Source organism: Cuculus canorus, chromosome 5 (genome assembly GCF_017976375.1).
Source record: "Cuculus canorus isolate bCucCan1 chromosome 5, bCucCan1.pri, whole genome shotgun sequence".
In the NCBI taxonomy this organism is placed as follows: domain Eukaryota; kingdom Metazoa; phylum Chordata; class Aves; order Cuculiformes; family Cuculidae; genus Cuculus; species Cuculus canorus.
Window position 1 is genome coordinate 59235760 of NC_071405.1, and position 16109 is coordinate 59251868.

The following is a 16109-nucleotide window of genomic DNA, read 5'->3' on the forward strand; positions in this document are numbered from 1 at the left end:
TTCTGCTGTAGTTAATGTGCATCATATCATGCTGTTTGGGGAATAGTGCTGTGAAGAACTGGAGAAAGCTCTTACTGAGCAGTAAAAATGCAGGTGAAATTCAAGGAAATATATATGAAGCTATGCACAAGAAAAAAAAAATACAGTTCCGCTTCATATATAAAATGAAGCCAAACATTACCTTTCAGAAATGACATCTTTGAGTCATGACAGATAGTTCCATGTAAATACTTGTTGAAAAATGAATAACTTCCAAAAATGAAATTGAACCCTAGGATTTCTTAGAAAATAAACAAAAGGCAGAAGCATTATGCCGCTTTAAAACATCTTATGCTATCAAACTTCAGATACCTTGCATTTCTCATTTCTTCGTCTCAGAAAGTATATGGTAGAACTGGGTCATGTTCAGGGCAGGACAAAAGGATTTTTTAAAGCACAAAAAAAATTGCTGCATGACGAATAACAAAACAATCTCTTCTGCCTGGAAAAAATAAGCATACCTTACAGGATGTATGACAGATGTGAAACTGTGAGTGGCTGGAGGGGCTGGATAGGGCTGGATTTTTTGCTCTCTCTCCAGTACGCCAACTGAAGTTGGTTCAGAAGAAGCTAAAGGACATAGTACTTCACGTGTGTAGCTGAGCTGTGGAACACTTTGCTAAAGGATACTGCAGAGCCCAAGATTTACATCAGAACAGGGGACACTAGGAGTAGAAATCTGCTGAGGATTAGATGTCTGAGTTGTATGTGGTGGGAGGACAGGAGAGTACATGGACAAAGTATCATATGTGCTATCATGTGTAGGCATAGGGCTCTTCCGTTAGATATAGGATACTGAACTAGACATTTGACTCCTATGATCTTTTTTCTTCTTTTTTTTTTTTATTTTGTTGCTCTGATACCAATTAATTACCAAAATTCCCAATTTAAAATACTTCTTACGCTGAAGTTATCCACTGTCTTATTACAGTGATGTAGTACCATTTAGAAATTTTTTTGTAGTATGTCCTTAATCTGATTCTGGAAAACGGAATTCTTTTCAGGCAATCAGTTCCCAGAGATGCTGTTAGAGATAAAATAGATATTGCTGGACAAATTATTTTAGGGAAGTTTTTAATTCTATGTAGCTGTTTAATTGTATAGTTTTATGACTTATCCTGGGGAGAAGGGAAAGGGAAAGGCAGTTTAGTTTACCCTGACGAATGTTTTACTCTAAGTAGTTTTATATTGGACTGTTCTAATATCTAATCTGTAGAATATATTTAATATGTAGAATTGTAAACTTTCTCTTACTGGGAAGCAACACTTACTTTTAAGGAACTATGTATATCTTTCTTATCATATACATGAGAAGTAGTTTATAACTGTGACTGTTCCAACACTTCCATGTCTCTCTTATGTTGGCAATTCCAGCACTGGGCACAATACTCCAGGTAGGGTCTCACAAGAGTGAATAGAGAGGGAAAATCACCTCCTTCCAGCTACTTGCCATGCTTCTTTTGATACATTTGGTCTTCCGGGCTGCAAGTGCACATTGTTGGCTCATGTCAAGCTTCTCATCAGTTGGCACTCCCAACTCCTTCTCTTCAGGGCTGCTCTCAATCACATTGTCTCCCATTCTGTACTGAAACCATGGATTGTCCCAACCCGGGTGTAGGACCTTGCACTCGGCCTGTTCTCTGATTCTATAATAAGTGACAGATTTGGTTTCACTTGCACACGTTCAGTGCTTACATGGTTAAATACGTTGACAGGCAAATTCTGAATATCAGAATTATTTTTTGTTGCTTGTATCATAAGGAACCCATCCTCCTAGGTAAGTACCGCTGTTTAAGCACTTTGATTATGTACTTTGCCAAGAAAATCTTTCTCAGTGGTATTCGTGGCAGTTAACGGTACACTAAAATCTCCTTAATTGGAATCCTCTCAGTCTATTTCTTCACCTAAATCTCCGTTGCCTTTCTCTCTCACTGTCTTTTGTCTCGTAGCTATCCCTCTTCCTCTCATCTTAATCTTTGACCCTGGACAACTTTCAGTCAACTTCTCCATTTACTATTTCTTTGATTTTGTGTCTTTGTTTGGCCTCTTGACTGGATCAAACATTCACTGCCCTATTTCTTTCTGCCTTCTGTTCACTCGCATCTCTCTCTCCTTGTACCCCAGATGTTTTTAGAAGTTTCACTGTTTATTTGGAGGCAAATAATGTAGATCCTTCCCCATTAAAAACAGATTAGTCTTTTCTGTCTCTTCCAGTCAGTAGCTGAGCCTGACTTGTGGTACATAGTTTCAAATATGTTGCGTTCCTTTTTTAAAACTGCTAATTCTTGTATACTGTGCTATTATGTTTGTTTAGCATTAAGCACACTGCTAAGCGCAAAAGTTAAGTTGATTCTGTAGGTTAAATCCTTTCACCTATAAGTCTGGCATAGCTGTATCTGCTAAGTTACAGGACTGGGACATAAAAAAATAGATCTTAAAAAATAAAAAAGGAAAAAAGGAAACCAATGTTTAAATCCTTCAAAAATTTTTTCACCAACCTTTCTCTTTGATTTACCAGTTCCTATGTCAATGTTTACTTTGTTTCTAAATATTTAATACTGAATGAGGCTGTAGAGAGCAGCAGACACCAGCTGTCAAATCCTCACTACATCTCTTGGTTCTTCTAGACTGGCGACAAAAAGTTTTTTGTCCCTTAAGATTAAAAAGGATGGGTTTTTTTGTTACCCTTAGGAGTCAGCAGTTAGTATGGTGTGATTCTTTAGCCGCAACATCGCTGTATTTTGTCTGTTGTAGATGTTAAATAAGGTTGCTGCCCAGTGTCTTTGTTTCCCAATTTTCAGTATCTTTCAGGCTGTTGTGTGTTCTCCTGTTGGATAACAGGCAAAAGAATGTCACATGCAATGCAGTGATATTTCATGAGAGGGAGGAGGAACAGCACAGTCCATGTGGGGTAACCCTCTTGCCATCCTCTTTCTGTGGTCAGAGTGTAGTTTTCCACAGATGAATCATTTGTACCATGGTCTAGATATGAGTAGACAACACTAACTCAGTGTTAGTCTTGTGGCTATCAGTAATGTCCCTTCTTATCTATATAGGCAATTCTTAATAATTGTTGCTTCTAGTACTTTTGCACATTTCTATCCATAATACATTAATTCCAATCTTAATGCTTGTAGTAAAAATCTTTATATAACACGATTTGTGCAATGTAAAAGTGACCTGAGTGATTTCTGCAAATGGATTCATCAATGCTAGAGCTTATTTTAAAAGTTTTCAACATTAAGTGCATAGAAAAATCAGTAGATTATTTAAAATCGATCCTATTACATATGTCATACTTTTTCACTTATCTAATGCCCAAATCGAATCTTGTCTATGGTGACTTTGTCTTTCTGATAGTCAACACAAGAGTGAGAGCCAGTGGTAAGGGAAAATATTCTAAAAATCACATGAGAAAAGTAATGTAAACACTTCAAGTCATTAAATAGCTTATTATATTTGCTTAACCTGCTGACGTTGTGGTCAAGGACTCTTGCAGCCTGTAATCCTAGCTTGCTGCCTAAATGCCGTTGGCTTTCAGCTGTGTAGCTTTTTGTCTGGGCTTTCTATATCCTCCTTTATTCTCCTTATTGCACTAGCCACATGCTTCTAATCTTTACAAAGACTGTTGCCTGCGAGGTCAAATCTTCCTAAACAAAATAAGGAATAAAGAAATTAAACATCTGTCCCATCTGCCCCCTCCACATTCCTTTAACTCACTGGTTAAGGCCACAGATCAGAAAACCACTTGTAAAAAGACACAGTGAAACACTCCCCACATAGCAGACAGCAATTGTGGTATTTAGAATGCTTCAGCTTTTTTTGGTTGCTTTGTAATCTATAACAAATACAGTATGTACTATGATTGTACAGAAATTACTTCAGGTAATGAAAGAAACAGTTTAAACTGGTTTTGGGAAATGATCATTATCTATTTTGGATAGATAATGACCCACAAGACATTTAGTGGATGTTTAATACCAAAAGCATATGTGAATTGTCAGATATTTCCAAGCTTTATGTAGTACGTAATTTTTCTACGTCCAGAAATTGCTAACTTGGGAAATGCTGTGTCATTAATATATCCTGATTGGATATTTAACTAGATTACTTTGGGTATTATTGCAATCTGGAAGTTACCGTGAGCACTGAAATTCTTTTGCGTTAAAAATAAGCCTTTCACTAAAAGTTCCTGACATTGTTGCTCAGAACCTTGACCTGAAGGTTGATTATGGGGTTCGGCTGTGGACACATGATAAAAGATTAAGAATTTGTACTGAAGTGCCAACTGCTTCCCCTGTTATGGTATCTTGGGTTTTTTTGTATCTCTGTTCTTTGCTTACAATGTCAGTTGTCAAGACTTGGAAAGAATCTTGCTTGCATCTGAAAGCAAGATTTGGCTGGAGAGTGATAAGGCAGGTCCTGCTTATTATTATTGGCTCAATGTAACTAAACTCTTTATATTTGAGTACCTGCTACAAGGGTTTGCTGAATGGGGTCAAACTACACAATGGCTTGCAGGAGTGTATCCTAATTCAGCAAAAACATTCTGCACTTGTTACTAGAGTAACAAGTTCCTGCAGTTTGTTGAGCGTTTGTTGGATGATTGCACAGCACTGGAACTTAAATATGGTTCTCTCACCTTTCTGGTTGTGATCTTGCTCTTTTTTTTTTTTTTTTCCCTAATGCAGGTAGCGCTAGTTCTCTTGCACTAAACTAGTGATAAGTATTCTAATTTTTGCTATTAGGGTTTGCCCTATTAGGGAATGGGCTTTTTTTGTCTATAATAAATAGATTGAGGTGGAGGGAAAAAACAGCATAAAGTATATATAACTGTAAATGTAAACCCTTAATAAAAAGATTATAAATGAAATTGAATGTCACTAGTATAAATGGAAAGTTATTTTAATACAAACCATGAAATTTATACAAGTGATTTATAGGATTTGATCAATGTGGCTAATATGTATTAGATCATTCTGATGAGTTTTTTGAAAAGCTTTGAGTTGTATCACATGGTTTTGCAGTTGATACACTCTGCATTGAGGAGTTGCACAAATGTTTTTCACAAGAAAATAAATATTTTGTGTTTCCTCCATATTCCTATGTTTACTGGTTATACACTTAAATTTTCTATGCCAGAGAGCTTTATCTTCACTGCTTTGTGGTGTTCTTTTTTTTCAATGTTAGAGGTTCATGCCAAGGCTATGTACAATTTATCTCCTGCTGTGGGAAGATATCCTATTCTGAGTTCACAGTAACATCCTAATCTTTATTTGCTAGCTAGAGAGGGAGATCTTTAATTTTACTTAGTAATAGATTTGTCTGTTTAATAACTGAATGGATTTGAAGCCACTTAAACATTTTTCTATATCATTAGCAGAACTAAATTCTACTTACTGTTTGTTGAAGAAATAGGACACAGTCAAAAGACTGTCTGGGTTTCACACACAATGTTCACTTTTCTGCGCAGAAAGTCACGTACAGCTTTACATTTTATTAAATACATAGAAAGGCTAGTACTGATACCAAGATTTCTTCTCAGTCTTCTCTGAAGTCTCTAGGAGAGCAAAGAGATTCCTTCTATTTGCTTGTTTCCCATGAAGGAAATCTGGAAAATTAAAAGGGAGGGAGAAGGGCTCCACCTAGACTTTTTAATTCCTTTTCAGCTTTTCTTATTTTTTTCCATACTTACTCAGTTTCTTCAACTTCAGAACAGAGTTTAACTGAAAAGCAAATCTTAGTCCTCTATGTCATCTACATGCATGGGAATATTGGATGCCGAATTTATATGTTTATACAGAATTAGTATATTTATGTACTAATAGATCTGAGACACTACAGTTGGCATGTTCACGGAAGTGTGCAATATAAACTGCCTACAGAATCTGGAACCTACTGAAACTACTTCCAAAGCTATTTTTAAATTGAGATTTATTAAATTGGTGTCTGTAGCAACAAAAAGAAAAAAGATATTTCAAACAGGAAAAATCAGGAGGCGTTTGCTTCTTGGCTCTTGATTTAGAAAGAAAGAGGTCAGGCAAAAGGGATGGATCATAAAATTTGAGGTGCACACAGGAAAAATAATTTTGGTAGGATCTGCATATTTTGGATTTCTGTATTTTTACAAAAATGTTGACTTTTCAGCAGAGGTTACCCTCACATTCCACCAGTGCTTTCAGTAGCATTGGTCAAGCTTAGTCAACTTGGGCAAAGAAGTACAACAAAAATTGTTTAACAAACTGTGACTTGCTGATGTAAGATCTTGCAACAGCTAAACCTCTATAGTAATATCATTGTCTTTAGTCAGTAATACTGTAAGTGTTCTAAATGTAGTTCTGATGTTCAGCCTGTTCAAATAAGCACCTTAGCCACTTAGACAGTTTTGTGGTCCACTTGCTGAATAAATCTGCTCATTTAATTATTTTGCTTGTTTGTTTCTAAAATGTAAGACCCCCAAAATCTTAAAGGTACACAAAATTTGACATTCTGAGATTCATTCTCAGATGGCGTTCAACTACTTACATTTTATTTCATTTACCTTCTTTTCATTCCTTCCAAGAGGCGCAGTGAACACAAGTATCTAATTAACATAAGTTTTTCCTTATTCGTGCTTCACAATGAAAGTGTTTGTAACATTTAAACAAGTAGGCAATAGAATTGTACATTACATAGAAATGACCATACAAAAAGAGTAATACCATACAAAAAAGAGATTTTTATCATGTGTGATATAACAAAACAATCGAGAAAGAATGGAGTGCAATTAAAATAGTAATATCTAGAATGACCAGTAATCAGGAAACAAAAGATAAAAAGAAACAGTGTAAATGGTATCAGACTTAAATGTGTTGTGATTAAGCAACCTGTGTTCTCACAGGGGATGGATAGTATAACACATCCAAATTCCTTGGACTAACAAAAAAATGTTTGAGAAATGGATTTTTTTCCCACAAATTCCTTTTCCAAGACAGCTGAGAAAGTACAAAGAGGCTTTCTATAGAGTGAAACTGCCCAGAGAAAACATACGTGTCCCATTGAAACTCTAAAACTGTGGATTCCACAATGGTAACTTAATAGAAGGGTATTGCATGTTATCTGTCTAATCCACCTGTTTGCTGATTTAAGAGATTGTGTTTAAAAGACTCTGTATGACGGAAAGGTGTGATTTGTACAAAAAAAGACAGGCATATTTATCTTATAATTTTGTAGGTTCAGATAGGACTAGAGGGTTTAGGAGATCCTGGATGTACTATTACCACAGTCTGATGATATGACTGTGTCTCTGTGCCTGAGTGGTCTTATCTGTAAATTTAACAAGATAAAAATGTTGTTTATTTATACTTGCAAAGTCTGCATGGTAAAAATTGCCAAGGAACTACCAAATATTCAGTCTTCCTGCATTTACTTTGCTCTGTCTTCCACTCCCTTGGGACAATAGGTGGCAGCAAATCTGTATTTGGGCAGTCTTCTTCTACATGCAGTGATATGCACTACATAATTGCTATAGCCCGTAAAACCTGAAAGACAGTTTGAGTAGCAATTAGGCTCTCTTTGAAGCCTTTGTATCGCAGGCAAAAAAAAAAAAAAAAAAAAAAAGGAGAGAGAGAGAGAAGATATTGTGAAATCAGTTCAGTTGACAAAAAGATAAGCATATGAATTTTAAATCTTCCTCAATTTAGCCTATAATTGAATGGGTAGAAATACAGACCTATCCATATTTATGGATATAAATATAAATAAATTGATATAAATATATATATAACCCATATATCCAATATAGATCCAATATATATATATCATTTGGATACATATACACTTATAATAAATGGGTATTATAAAGATATGGAGCAAATAAACTTAATTCAACCTGAATTAGTCTTTGAGATTATAGAAACAATCTAAATTTCCTCTTTGTGGATTACAGTAGGTTGCCAATTTAAAAAAAAAAAAAAAGTTGTTTCTTGGATATGTGCAAGTAGCAGCAAAATCCCTGTCTGAGCTGTCAGAACGGCGAACTTAAGGGAAAAATATTAAGTATTTAAGAATTTGCTTAAAATGGGATAGTTAAAGAGATGATTATGGTTCTCTTTCATATTCCGCTGTCTGCTGAGGTGGACGGCTCCCTTGGCATAGAAGTGATTTTATGCTAACGCTGTGTACAGGTAAGAACAGGTTCAGGGAAGAATGGGGTCATCAGCTAGCAGGGCAAACCCACAGGTAACAGAACATTAAATAATTGGAATGGGGGGTGGAGAATAGAGGCTCGTTAACAGACTTGGGTGCAGTTTCCCAACAACAAAAATACATAGATTAATATGGTGGTGCATGAAATTAAATTTGTACAAAATCTGGATTTCTTGAATAGAGAGAGGCACTTGTTTTTGTAGCAGCCCAGAAAGCATTTGGCAGGGTGGACTGTTCTTACCTGTGCCACAGTTAATTATCGGAAATAACAATTGCTGCAAGAAGAAATTCTGAATGTGGCTTCTTGCTACAGCTCTGGATCACTTATGAATCGGTGAAAAAAATTAGTGAATTTTACCCATAATATGGTTACACTGCCACATATGAATATTCTCTTTTAAGTAGTAGCTGACCTAGAACAGACACCTCGAAACAGAGGCGACATAGATGAAAATAATTTATTCAAACTGTCTGCAGGATGCAAATTGCTCAGTGGGAGGAGAGGGGCAACCAGTGAATAGGTAATTACAAAACCACAGTGAATTCCCAAAGAGCATTGTATTAAAAATGATAGTATATCCTGGTTTTTACTATGCATATTTCCTTTTTCATATGGTTTTCATGCTCCATTATTTTATAGAAACGTGTATAAGTTTTAAAGGTTATATGACAAGATTCCAATTTTTTTGCAGTGTAATCTCAGTAGATACCCACAAAAACTGTGTAGTATTGGGATGTAACAGAAATCGGGAGAAAGGCTAAAGGCTGGCATGATAAATTTGTTAGCGTGGTACAAGTAATGTCCAATAATGTGATTTTTACTTTTTCGTCTTCAGTCATCTGGAACTTTCTTTCTGTTTTTCATCTCTTATAATCATGTAAAGTAGAGTGGCCAGAGGTAACTGGGCTAATTGTATGGAGCAATAAAGATGAGGTCAAAACTCTATTCAGCTTATTATATTACAAAGCATAATATTTGTATTTCTGAACTTGAAATTTCGTAAGTTTCAGAATAACTTACATAATGATGTAAGAGCCAACAAGAAAAGCAATTTATCAAATGTGCAAAAATGTGCAGAAAAGACGTTATTCAGAAAGTCAAAAAGCAAGTGTCTCTTTAGACACCTGATTTTCAAGAGGACAAAACTGGACTTGAGTATGTCCTAAAATACACTGTCTTGTATTTGAATGGCTTGAAACAGTTTCATGTTATATGCAGTGCATAATTTCAAAACGTGTAAGGCATGTGTAATGCTCCTTTAGTAGAAATGTTGTCTTTTGATCTCATTTTGAGGTTTTGTGTATCGAAAGCAACTGATTTGTGCTTTGGATTGTTGGCCATTTTACTTAGTATTTTACTTTACTATACTTATTGATACAGTGTATTTTACTAGAATTTTACTTTACTGGTATTTTACCTAGCATTTTGCTTTACTATATTTTTTGATGCAGTGTGGCACCTAAATTATTTGGAGGTGTAAGCTTTCAAAAATTTGAAAATCAGCCTATATTTAAGCAAATGGGCTTACAGATCCTAGTGCCGCTTTTTTTAATGTGTTTTTTAAAAATTAGAGAAATGTAAAAATTAAATTACAAAACTGTGAGTGCGATTGCTTGTATAACGCTAAGCTACCATATATAGCAGCCAGGAATTGAGCTAGTATCTGAATTTTCCACTAAAATATTCCAAGATGGATGTCTGTGCATATGAAAAAGAGTATATATCCTGGGGGATATGAAAGGAGGTATATATATGCTACGTAATGTCAGACATTACACTTCAGAGAACACACTGACTTCATGGAATTCATTGCTTTTTTCATTGCTAAGTTAGAGGTTATTATGCAGAAATAGACTTATTAGTGTTTACGGGTGCTGCAAACAGAAGGGAGAGTGCTGGATGGTTTAGTGCATGATACAGAGGTGCATACTCTCGGTTGTCAAGTTTTGCTCTTTCCCACTAAATTCATGCCTGTTTGTTTGTAACTAACCCACTGCAAAACTAAATTAATACTGTATTTAAGGTTACTGGAGCAAAGTAAAGTGTTAAGAATCACTTTTGATTGAAAGATTCTGATTTTTATATACTCGATGTAAGGGACTAATGTGGATCTGCACAGTCCCCACTAAAGCTGTGTTTAGGCACTGTAAAAGAAATTGTCTACTTAATGTATTGACTTTCCTTAGCTTAGTTTTATACCTCACAGCCGCTTCTGAAAGACGCATATGTAGCAAGTACATCCAGGAGGGCAAATAAGAGTGCCCTAGCAGAGGAGGTGAAAATTCAAGCACATTATATACGGTGTGTGTCCATGTATAAGGGAAAGACAAGCAGCCCACTTTTTTTTTTTGCTAGATCTGTCTCACAAAATTTAAGCACAGAAAGATTTTTTCTGAATGAAAACAAAGTATGTACCCATTTATACCATTCTGTTTTATTTTAAACAAACAGAAGAACTGTAATTGCATGTGTTGATAGTGTGTACTACAATTTCAAAAAGATATAGAACTTTCTATATATGCAGGGATTATGTCTAATTGTTTTATTATCATGCAATTACTTTATTTTATTTCATTTCATTTTACTTTGGCATTCCGGCAGAGTCTACTTTAAAGGATGACTTCGCTGAACGCCTGACTAATTTGGATGTGGCAAACAGAGATGAAGATACCTGGGTTTTGGATTGCAGATTGGGGCACTCAAACCCATTTGCTCAGTCAAGTGAGAAAGAGAAGATCAACAGAAATGTGTTGCATTTGAGCCTGGAACTGAATGTGAGTAGGACTCTATTCATGCTATACTGGGTTTCAACAAGCATTTATTTTATACAATTAAGTTTCTGGGATGCATTCATTTCTGCTATGACTAAAATCATGTTCCAAAATATCCAACAAACTGCAGAGTTTTGGGTGGGATACAGTTTTCCAGATGGTTTGCGAGTCCATATATGTATGTGCAGCTAAGCCTGAGAGCAGTAAATACAGAAAATTTTGAAAATTATATAAACAGATTAAGATACACGATGTGTCGGTTCTAAAATCATGATGGGTGTTTCGTTTAAATTAGTTTTGTTTCTGGAAATGGATTGCAGGAGCTATTGACTAGGAGATAACAAGCATAAAAATAGGTGGCAGAAAGATACAAGTCAGCAAGGAACGTGTGAGCACGTGTGTGAATGTTTGCAGCTGTGCACGTGTGTGCGCCTGTGTCTGTGTGTTTTGTGTGCGTGTGCATGCGCATGTGCACGCATAGGCGTGTGCTCAGCCCAGGACTGCTGAGAGATATGCGGTTGCTTCTCACACTTTTGGAGCAGCTGAACGTGCACTGGAGTCAAACTGGCCATGTATTCGACAGGAAAAGTCTTTAAACTTCCTGGGATATAAAATAGTGAGGCTTTAGATGGCAACCTGAGTTAATCACAGTGTAAGACAATTACTCAACATGGCCCAGTCTAACTTAGTTGGAAATACTCCTATGCTTCCAGGATGGGCAGTGACCAGCCTACAGATAAACACGTTTTGGCAGTAGTTTTCAGATTGGAAGGAGAAGAATACAGAAGATGAAGAAATGTGGAAAGGATGGAATAGTTGAGAGAAAAGGTTTAAAAGACAAAACTACATAATGCAGTTTGTGGAACGAAACACTAATACAATTTGTGAAACAATGACACCTGTGTTAGAAATACCAGAATTGGCTTAGAAGTACAGTGAAAATAGCACTTAACGATGCTTATACTCACTGTTACTATTCTTGTGAGTTTGTTATAAAATTGATTTCTTGCTCTAACCTTCTTTTCCTAAAATAATTCATTAGAATGTTGTTTTAATACTGTGAAGGTGCAGAATTATTGTTGTGATAGAATGTTGAGATGAAAACAAATAACTGGACAGAAAAGAACTGTGATTTAGTTGTTATCTCTGCTACAAATATAGGCTACAACAGGAAGAATCCATAAGGATACTTTTGTCTGCATTTACAAAGTCCTTGTTTAGAATATGAGGAGTTCCAAATCAAAAGCCACAATAATTTGAGTAAAATAAGAGATGTCTAAGAATAGTAAGCATTTCATTTCAGTTTTTCTTAGTGTTACTACTCTTTTCTTGATCTTTTTAACTACGTTATGAGAAAGGAAATTGTTTACATTTCTTGCAGTTAACAAGGAAGATTATTTATTCCACTATATCTAAGGGATGCAGAACAAAAACCTCAATTTCTATAAAAAGGAGGTGCTCAGCATAGGCTGATGGGCTGTTGGTGACCCACCAGGGCACTTTCTCTTCCAGCTCATTCCCAATGACTCTTTCTTGAAAGTCTTTCAGAACTGAACTCTGAGCTAAATTATTTGCAGATCCCTTCCATCTCAAAAAACATTTTTTTGCTTCGAGTCCATGCCCAATTGTGTGACAAGGGATTGGAAGAGGAGCTGCCAAAAGAATGGTAGCGAGAAGGCTAGTGGTGCCACCAGAATCCATTTGGCCTGCAAAACTGCTGTAAGCAACCTGTAAGAAAGATTATGGTCAAAAATAGGCTGCACGAGTTGCTCTGTTGAGAGCAATCCATTCCCAGTTATTGTCTTCCCTGTGTGCTCGTCAGACTGGATGGCAGGACAACTGTAGTAAAAAATGTGCCTGTGTCTGAAGAGCAATCCTGAAATAAAGATGGCTTTCTTAATACGCTTTCTGGTTTTACAACTATATAACTGTTACAATCTTTTCTCACGCTCTCTAAAGTAGTCTGTATCTCAATGTCAAGCAGAATCTTGATGAAGATTCTACATAGCAAAGACTACATAGCATTTCTACAGCCCCTACACCAAATGTGTCTGATGTCCACTCATTCTGTTAACAACATGTAATGCTGAGTTTTCATACGAATTAACATATTTATATTTCTGTTGCTACATGTAAACTTAATTTTACATTTAAAGTGATTTACGTTGGTGGTACCCAGACCCTTGCAATTCAGGAAAATTGCTCACATAATGGTCTATAGTCAGGTAAAACGACTGATAATAATGATGAAAATCCAGGAGTTACAGATTTTTTCTTTCATCTTATCTGCCTTCTCTGTTTTACAGCCTTTAAAGGGTTAATGGGAGATAAACAGCAGGAGAGAGACGGGGAGCTGGAGAACGTTAAGATCGTTATCAGTTGGCACAGTAAGGGCTGGGCTGGGACAGGGCAGAGGGCAGGACAGTGTCAACCCAGCTTGAGATCAGTTCCAACTGCCTCAGCCACTGCCAGCTGCTTCCCATGGCTCTTGTGAAGCCTGACACTTTCATTCCATGATTCTTTTCAAGAACTTATGCAAAATTTTGCCCGGTTTAAGGCTCTTTATGTTGGAAAAGAATTCTGGGAGAAAGGTTGTTTTCTATACAGTTAAGCCACTTGGATGTTTTATAGAATGTATCTTCATCCCCTGTTTGCGTCTCTCTTGTTTGCTATTACAGCCATCTGAAAAGGCAATCTTAATAGATACGGAGTCAGGAAGCCTTGAGCCCTGCCGTATGATAGAGATAAAAATTAGATTACTTTATTCTGGTTTATTGTGTGTTTTTGCCTGAGCTAGTTTTAAAACTTACTTCAAGAGAGCTCTTAGACACCTCAAAAACAGAACTGGAGTGAGTTATAGGTGTGACTTCTGTCTGTGATGAAATGTAGGTCAGAAAGGGTGTGGGTTAATAAATGTGCTTTAAACTGTAAGGAATGACTGTCCTTTTGTATAATTAGTACGTTGACTGCTCTGAAAGTTGCTATGACGGGTTTTAAGGGCTTTTCTGAGACACCAGAGAGATGTCAGTTTTATTAAGAGCATTATCATAACTGATTTTTTCTAGAGATTTTGAAGTTGTTTCTTCCTTCAGATACAGTATTACAGCGTGCTCAGAGAGACTCTCCTTATGAGATAGATCCACCCAGCATTAAAACCATTTTGCCAACGAAGTGGCTCTGTCTCATTTGTACTTTACAATATGATAATTTCCTTTTGGTATAAAAATATTAAGGGCGCATATCAATATTTGTATTTTACCCAGAAACACTCTGTTGGGTAAGTACCAATGTGTATTTCATTACCAGTTATCCAGTCCCTCAACATCTACTGATCTACATGATCATCAGACTGTGAGAAACACGTCTTACAAAAGCGTTATGTGAGGCTGGGGATTGGCCTGCCTGGTGAATTTGAGAGGCTGGCTGGCTGGCTTCCAGTTTTTGATCATTTCTCCAGGGGTGAATGCAGGAACAAGTTCTTTTGTTTGTCCTAACGCTCAAAAAGCTTGAAAGTTTCTTCTCGCTTCCTGGAGTTCTTTATCAAGAGGTACATATAAAGCAGTATAATTTTCTGCGGGTTTATGAGATTGCCTCTGATGTTTTAATTATTCAGTGTTCAGCTCTGGCGTTTCTAGCATTTCACTGCATTGCACAACTTTGGCCTGACACTCAAAGCAACATCCTTTTCACTACTAATGTGATCGCTGTCTCATAAATGTTGTCAGGGTGTTGTTTAGATGTAAACTATGGGTTTGCTGCTTTGAAGTTGACTTTTAAACTAAACTTTTCATACATACTATTAAAATCTTAGATAGTTGCTATTTTCATTAACCTGCCTATGTACAATATTCATAGGACTGTTACAGTTTGGTGACCCTAGATTATTACAGAGAAGTTTCTTTTTAAGTGCGGGCTGTCATTAATTACACATACAAATATTTTGAGATAATCTGAGTGAGTATGTTTGGTTTAAAAGGTACATGAAGTTGTTCATATGGGTGTATTTTTTGTTAGTGATCAACAAAACTGTTTCTGAAAAATACAATTTAATGTTTATCCATCAAAATTACACAAAATCCAAAATAAATAACTACATAAATAAATAAGCAATACATAACCATAAAAATTACTAGGACAATGAACAATTAGTCTCGTCGTTGAACTTAAAAATAGATGTAAATTTAAATGTAGAAAACTTTGGCTCCATAGGGTCACTTTGCCCCATCAAAATTTATTTTGTCATCATAAGAAATTTAGAATTGCTGTAGATTTGCCTTCAAGAAATCTTGTCTTATGGGAATTTACCAGTGCTGAGGAAGCTGACTTCCACTTGTCTTATTAACCCCAGGATCGTAAGAGTAGGTTGGCATAGAGGGTGATAAAGACTTTGTGTCTCTTCCCTTAGGTAGTGCTTCCTTTTGTTACATTAATCAATATTAAGCCTTGAAAACTAAGAGAGCCATAACCTGTCAGATGTTTCTGTCCTTGGCACCTGATGATTAAGCTCAGTGGAGAAACAAGTCAGGAGCTTCCTATAGGAAACGGCAGGCAGTAAGGCAAAAAATATTGTTTTGTGTTAAATCCTGATTCCAGTGCCCTTTGTCCATAGGCATGCCTGCAACCCTGGCATTGAAAAGGTATCTGTAAACTTCATCTAAGCCCTCAGTACTACGATTTGATTTCCGGGAAGCTTCCTGCAGTAAATACTTTTGCTGTTGATTTTATGATCTTTTATAGTATATGGAAAAAGTAAAGGTGCGCTTTTTGTACAGCCTACATTTTTAAACATTTAACCAGAAGTTAAATGTGTTGGGATACTTTGTTGTTGCATGTTGTCTGTAACATTCTGCTTTTCAGTAAATGTTTTTCAGTAACTTGACACAGTGATGTGATCTGTAGTTGATTTCCCTGTGAAGGACAGCTTTTCCATTGTTGCTTGTTTCTTGATTAAGATTACTCATCACAGCTAAATGGCTGACTGTAGAATGACCCTCTAAATTTGGTGCAACAAAAAAAAAGAATAGTATCTTTGAATTTCTAAGGTAGCAACGTGGGAATTGACTACAAAAACCTTCTTAAAAGCCAGGGAAGAAGAAGAATATAAATTTGTG

The 16109-nt window shown here is 36.2% G+C and overlaps 1 protein-coding gene across 3 annotated transcripts in view; it reads left to right on the forward strand.

The window, feature by feature from the left end:
• FMN1 (formin 1) overlaps positions 1-16109 on the forward strand; it is a 182755-nt gene that overhangs the window by 30251 nt on the left and 136395 nt on the right. For 2 of the 3 annotated variants that reach the window (XM_054067736.1, XM_054067735.1), the window contains exon 3: positions 10825-11001. In XM_054067736.1, coding sequence (XP_053923711.1) covers positions 10825-11001 — 177 coding nt within the window. The remainder of the gene's footprint in view (positions 1-10824; positions 11002-16109) is intronic. The other variant, XM_054067737.1, reaches the window with a different exon arrangement.